Source organism: Salvelinus sp. IW2-2015, linkage group LG2 (assembly GCF_002910315.2).
Source record: "Salvelinus sp. IW2-2015 linkage group LG2, ASM291031v2, whole genome shotgun sequence".
NCBI lineage: Eukaryota > Metazoa > Chordata > Actinopteri > Salmoniformes > Salmonidae > Salvelinus > Salvelinus sp. IW2-2015.
Genome location: NC_036839.1, coordinates 39,000,097 through 39,006,352, shown reverse-complemented (window position 1 = coordinate 39,006,352; position 6,256 = coordinate 39,000,097). Strand labels below are relative to the sequence as shown.

Genomic DNA, 6,256 nt, shown 5'->3' with positions numbered 1-6,256 from the left:
TGTTTGGAGGAATGGGCCAAAATTCACCCAACTTATTGTGGGAAGCTTGTGCAAGGCTAACAGAAATGTTTGATCCAAGTTAAACAATTTAAAGGCAATGCTACTAAATACTAATTGAGTGTATGTAAACTTCTGACCCACTGGGAATGTGATGAAAGAAATCAAAGCTGAAATAAATCATTCTCTCTACTATTATTCTGCCATTTCACATTCTTAAAATAAAGTGGTGATCCTAACTGACCTAAGACAGGGAATTTTTACTTGGGTTAAATGTCAGGAATTGTGAAAAACTGAGTTTAAATGTATTTGGCTAAGGTGTATGTAAACTTCAGATTTCAACTGTAATAGTACTTACTTACTTACTTATCGTGTTCTTCATATTATTTTTATTCCTAGTGTTTTTTTCTAGTATTACATTGTTATTGATTATTGCATTGTTGAGTTTTGAGTTTCAAAAAAGTAATTACACTGTACTTGTGCAGGCGATATTAAACCTTTAAACGTAAAACTATATATACAGTGCCATGAGAAAGTATTTGCCCCCTTTCTAATTTTCTCTACTTTTGCATATTTTTGATACTGACTGTTATCAGATCTTCAACCAAAACCTAATATTATATATAGGGAACTTGAGTGAACAAGCTTACAGTATTTCCTTTATTTCATAAACTTTTTTATGTTTTTATTTTATTTAAACTTAATTTTACTAGGCAAGTCAGTTAAAAACAAATTCTGCTACTACTTATTAAAAAGTAATAAGTAGTAGCAAAGTTGCTAATTACGTAAAATTGTCATTGATGAACCCCCCAACCAACCACCGTCCTTTCGTTTTTGCTTTAAGTAACCTTCTGTCTTATGTACCCATACCAAACGTAACATATCATACTAATTTGAGAGTCTAGGATTTACATTTACTATGTTACGTCTAGTCTATGTTACCAGGCTGTGCATGGCGAGAACAATTTCAATACGCAGGCGCAGCATAGCAYTCTGACGTATGGAAGCAATGAACATTTCGCATTTTCTCCCTCCAGATGGAAGAAACATAACAGATCGAAAAGGCAGCGGGACTGGTTGGAAAGACTGATGTGAAAGGAGAAGATTTCTAGAAGGACAAGAAGATAAACGCACTCTTGGAACAAACAACCAATGGAAGAGGTGAAAATAAGCTGTTCGAAAGCCCTTGCAATGATCCGTTTTGCAAACGTTTATTCGCTGTGAAAAGGGACATTCTGGAAACTATGAATCAAGGATAGCAGTACAGTCACATTTAACAGCTGCATGGCTGTCCAAAGCGCAAACATGAAAGGATGACATGGAAATCAGAACATCCGACTGAAAGACCACTGCTTTCTCACGCTCATATAGATGGAGAGACAGTGCTTGTGAACGATGTATGCTGGAGGAGAGATGAACATTAGGTAGCGTCGGTAAATATCCAAGGAAACTGGAAAGTGGACAGTAAAGAATAGCTGGTGGGGAGCTGTCAAAAGGATGGATTTTAGCGTACTACGGAATCTCATCAGTAGATACGTAAGTAGCGGATCGATAAACGCCAGTATGTTTGCGTTGCATTCCAGTAACATTATCTGAAACTGGCATTCTGTTAAATATTAGTTACAATGTAACAATGTTGACTTGTAGAAACAGGGACGTACGTGGGTTTTGTCGGCGGTTTGTTAATGTTTGATGACAAACATGTGATCAAAGGTTTGTCACAGCTAAACGGCAGTCCAGGCTCCGGTAACCGTAACATGTCATCCGGTAACCGTTTTCGAGCTGAATGTCGAATGTGCCAGAAAGGTCCAGACGGATGCATTGGAAGAGTGTGTGGAATATGAATACAGATAAACTTGGCTGGTTCGTTTATTGTGCTTTTGAAGAACATGCTTTATAGGTTCTTGTTCTTTCATTCCCAGAGGCCAGCAACAACACATCTAACTGTCTAATCAAACGGCACATTATTTTCAATCAGGTGTGTTGGTGCAGGGCAAGAAAGAAACGCTGCAAGTCATTACACACACACACACACACACACACACACACACACACACACACACACACACAGTGAACATGGTATGGTAAAGAGGGTAAAAGTATTTCTAATGGCTTATGATTGACAGTTATTAGTAAGTGTTACCAAAGAGACCAACTAAAAGGGCGAGAGAAAAAGATAGATACCGAAATAAAGAGGCCAACTGAATGCATTCAACTGAAATGCGTCTTCAGCATTTAACCCACCACTTCTGAATCAGAGAGGTGGGGGAGGCTGCCTTAATCCACATCCACTTCATCGGTGCACGGGGAACAATGGGGGTAACTGCCTTTCTAGAGAGAGAGATTACTTGACACATTAGAAGGAATTTAACGAAAAACAGAGCAAACTGGAATGCTATTTGGCCCTAAACAGAGAGTACACAGTGGCAGAATACCTGAATTTTGTGAATGACCCAAAATGAATGAAAGCTATGTACAGACTCAGTGAGCATAGCCTTGCTATTGAGAGAGGCCACTGTAGGCAGACATGGCTCTCAAAAGAAAACCGGCTATGTGCACACTGCCCACAAAATGAGGTGGAAATTGAGCTGCACTTCCTAACCTCCTGCCCAATTTATGACCATATTAGAGACACATATTTCCCTCAGATTACACAGATCCACAAAGAATTCTAAAACAAATCCAATTTTGATAAACTCCTATATCTACTGGGTGAAATACCACAGTGTGCAATCACATCAGCAAGATTTGTGACCTGTTGCCACAAGAAAAAGCCAACCAGTGAAGAACAAACACCATTGTTAATACAACCCATATGTGACCGACCGGCTCAATTCGGTCTTATGTAGCAAAATTTGAAAGTGTGTTTTTTACATTGGATAAAAGTAGAGACTCAGGGCTACAAAATAGTGCATCATACACTACAGTTGAGGAACAATGACAAAGTAATTTTGCTTTGAAAGTTAATAAACTTGTAAACTCACTTTTGAGAAAATGGCCATAGAATGTTTTGGTACTACTACTGGAGAGCCCTTCTTTGTCTACACCYATTCAGCATCGTTCACACCCTCTTAATTAAGCTTTAGCCCCACCCATCTCCTTAAGAGTTGATCCGAGAGTTCTGTCCTAACAGCTTGTGTGCTTGACACAAATGACAGAACAGCTCACTGAACATTACTCCCACTAGCAGAACTGGTTAGGCTGTTATGTTATCCAGAGCTTTGGTGACTTCAACTGTGCTGTCAGATTGTCCGATCGTAAATTCAAAACGTGTCACTCTCGGACTGTTCAGAGCGCATACCGGACTCTCTGGCCGATGAGTAGGGTTGTTTCGAACGTTCTGACCTCACAACGGCAGTCAAGCACCCAAGCTAACTGGCTAACGTTGGCAAGCTTGCTAGCTACTTTCAGACACATAATGAGAGAACACCCCACTCTGACCATTTTACTCACCCTAGCAGAGCTGGTTAGGCTGTTTTCATGTTATACAGAGCGTTGGTGACTGAAACTTTGCTGCTGGCAACAATTGAATTACACTTTNACCCATCTCCTTAAGAGTTGATCCGAGAGTTCTGTCCTAACAGCTTGTGTGCTTGACACAAATGACAGAACAGCTCACTGAACATTACTCCCACTAGCAGAACTGGTTAGGCTGTTATGTTATCCAGAGCTTTGGTGACTTCAACTGTGCTGTCAGATTGTCCGATCGTAAATTCAAAACGTGTCACTCTCGGACTGTTCAGAGCGCATACCGGACTCTCTGGCCGATGAGTAGGGTTGTTTCGAACGTTCTGACCTCACAACGGCAGTCAAGCACCCAAGCTAACTGGCTAACGTTGGCAAGCTTGCTAGCTACTTTCAGACACATAATGAGAGAACACCCCACTCTGACCATTTTACTCACCCTAGCAGAGCTGGTTAGGCTGTTTTCATGTTATACAGAGCGTTGGTGACTGAAACTTTGCTGCTGGCAACAATTGAATTACACTTTKTTGCCGACGTTTACTGACACCAGCCATATTCAACAGTTGTTCAGCGTTCATAAATTCATCAGTTATTCTGAGCTCTGGCACACTCAGACGAGAGTGCTCTGAAATCTGAGTAGATGGCCAGATTGAATTTACGAGCGCACCCGAAATGGTTACTTGCATAGTGGAGTCTTTTGTTAAGACTTGTAGCTAGCTAGCTAGGTAAACAATGAACCATAATCCCAACTCATGATGTTACTACCCTTCATGAATCTGCAGGTAGCTAACCAACCAGGTTCAATGTTAGCTAGCTAACATTGGACTATAGCTAGCAAAGTAAATGTCTCTTTCTGTCAAAATTAGAAACGTGTAATATCTGAAAATGTAGCTAGCAGGACTATCTTACCCGTATACATAATTCATGGATGGATGCGTCTTCAGTCGGATGCCATGGTTGCCCTTAGTTCGAAGATGTAATCCAGAGACAGGTGTTTTCTCCATCTCCTTAGTTATCATACTCGAATTCCACTGATTTCAAAACTCGGTCCTCCAGAACGTGGAGAGCAACACATATGCAAAAAATCCCTAAAATCCATCCTTTTTCCCCACCAGCTATTCTTTACTGTCCACTTTCCAGTTTCCTTTGATATTTACCGACGCTACCTAATGTGCCTTGTGACCAGGATATAAAAGGCCTAACGGCAGAGACAATAAGAAGACACAGAATAAATTCAACACACCTTTGTTAAATCACAAAATAAGATAGCAACCTCTGTCCACTGAAGTCTACAAAGCATATTGCATGTACAGTAACAGACAGTTACATGACCTACAGCATGGTCAAGCAAGTTAATATTTTCGGACCACTAAACAACTATCRATTTAGAACCACAGAGAGTTACCACAAGTTACAAAGAAAACAGGAGCTGCCTCCACTATTCCAGCACCATTTCAACATCATCATACCAACTCTGCTTAGCCTAATACAGTGACAACTAAAAGACACCAAAAACAATTTAGTTCAATCAACGTAAGCTAAGTATGTGGCTGTCCATGGTTGTGATTTCTGTGTGTGTGTGCGCACGCGTTTGTGTCATACAGTACACACTTTTATTTTTGTTGCCTTAGGCTACCTGGCTAAAATGCTTGCTAGTCTAACTTCCATTCATGGGCGACGTTAGCTAGTTAACATTAGCCTTCTACATCTAGCTACATATTGAACTTCCATCCTCTCAGGCCAGGGGCACAACAATGTATGAATTAATGGTTGGATCAGAAACGCTGTTATAATCATTGGCCATTACAGAGAATTTAAGTGAAACCACAAGTCCAAATCCCTAACTCAATCCATGTCTAATATAGGAAAGGGACAATTTTGGCTAGCTGGCCACCGGAGGACAACAACACAACAAGATGCAACAATTCAAGTTTTTCTGTCAATGACGTATGTTCTCAATGAGTTTGATAGGAGTCACTCCAAATCCAAGCTGGCTTCCCTTGACACTTATTTTTTGGTGCATCAGGACCATTCACAGTTAGGCTCGCTCAGTTTAGTTCAACGCTGATTGGCCCATTTAAAAAAAAAAACTTTTTATTAAGGGAGGCCAAATGCTCGCTGGCTTCCCTTACCTTCAATGCTACCGGCGGGAACAATGTCATGCTCGTTTGGACCAGACGGCATCAGATATATGGCGTACAAGTAGAGAGACAGAGGGGCGCTCTTTCGCTCGCTTGGATGTTTTCTCCTGTGAGATACATTCAGCCTCTTGCGAATTTAAGGAAAATGATAAAACACAGAGACGAAAGTTAAATAATTGTATTTTTTATATTTTTCTTGGTCAATTTTTTTGGGGGGAAACCTGGCTTCCCTTAGCATCCATGAAAACACGCCACTGATGCACATTTTTTTTTTTTTTACATGCTGGCACCCTAACTCTGTCCTGTGAATACCTGAGATAACATGAGGTATGAGTGAAAATTCTCTGCGTGTGTGTACGTTCATGCACCTCTCCCTCCAGACTACTAAAGAAGGAAAACAGTAAGAGAATGTATTGCTAATTATGTCTATTTCCAGAACAGCCGTCTCAACTATAGCGTCTTCTTGTTCTTTTCTGTTAAACGACCCCCTACGGTTCCAACCTTATATAACTGGTTTAGGGTTTCAACTGAGCCGGTGGTGGGAATGGATGCTTGACGGTGATGGGAATGGATGCTTGACGGTGGTGGGAATGGATGCTTGACGGTGATGGGAATGGATGCTTGACGGTGATGGGAATGGATGCTTGACGGTG

The 6,256-nt window shown here is 40.9% G+C and overlaps 1 protein-coding gene across 1 annotated transcript in view; it reads left to right on the top strand.

Moving 5' to 3' along the window:
• Positions 1-998: 998 nt before the first annotated feature.
• Positions 999-6,256, top strand: part of LOC111971786 (phospholipid-transporting ATPase IH) — a 64,947-nt gene continuing 59,689 nt past the window's right edge. The window contains exon 1 of the mRNA XM_023998601.1: positions 999-1,533. Within this exon, the coding sequence (XP_023854369.1) occupies positions 1,495-1,533 (39 nt within the window). The 5' untranslated portion in view covers positions 999-1,494. The remainder of the gene's footprint in view (positions 1,534-6,256) is intronic.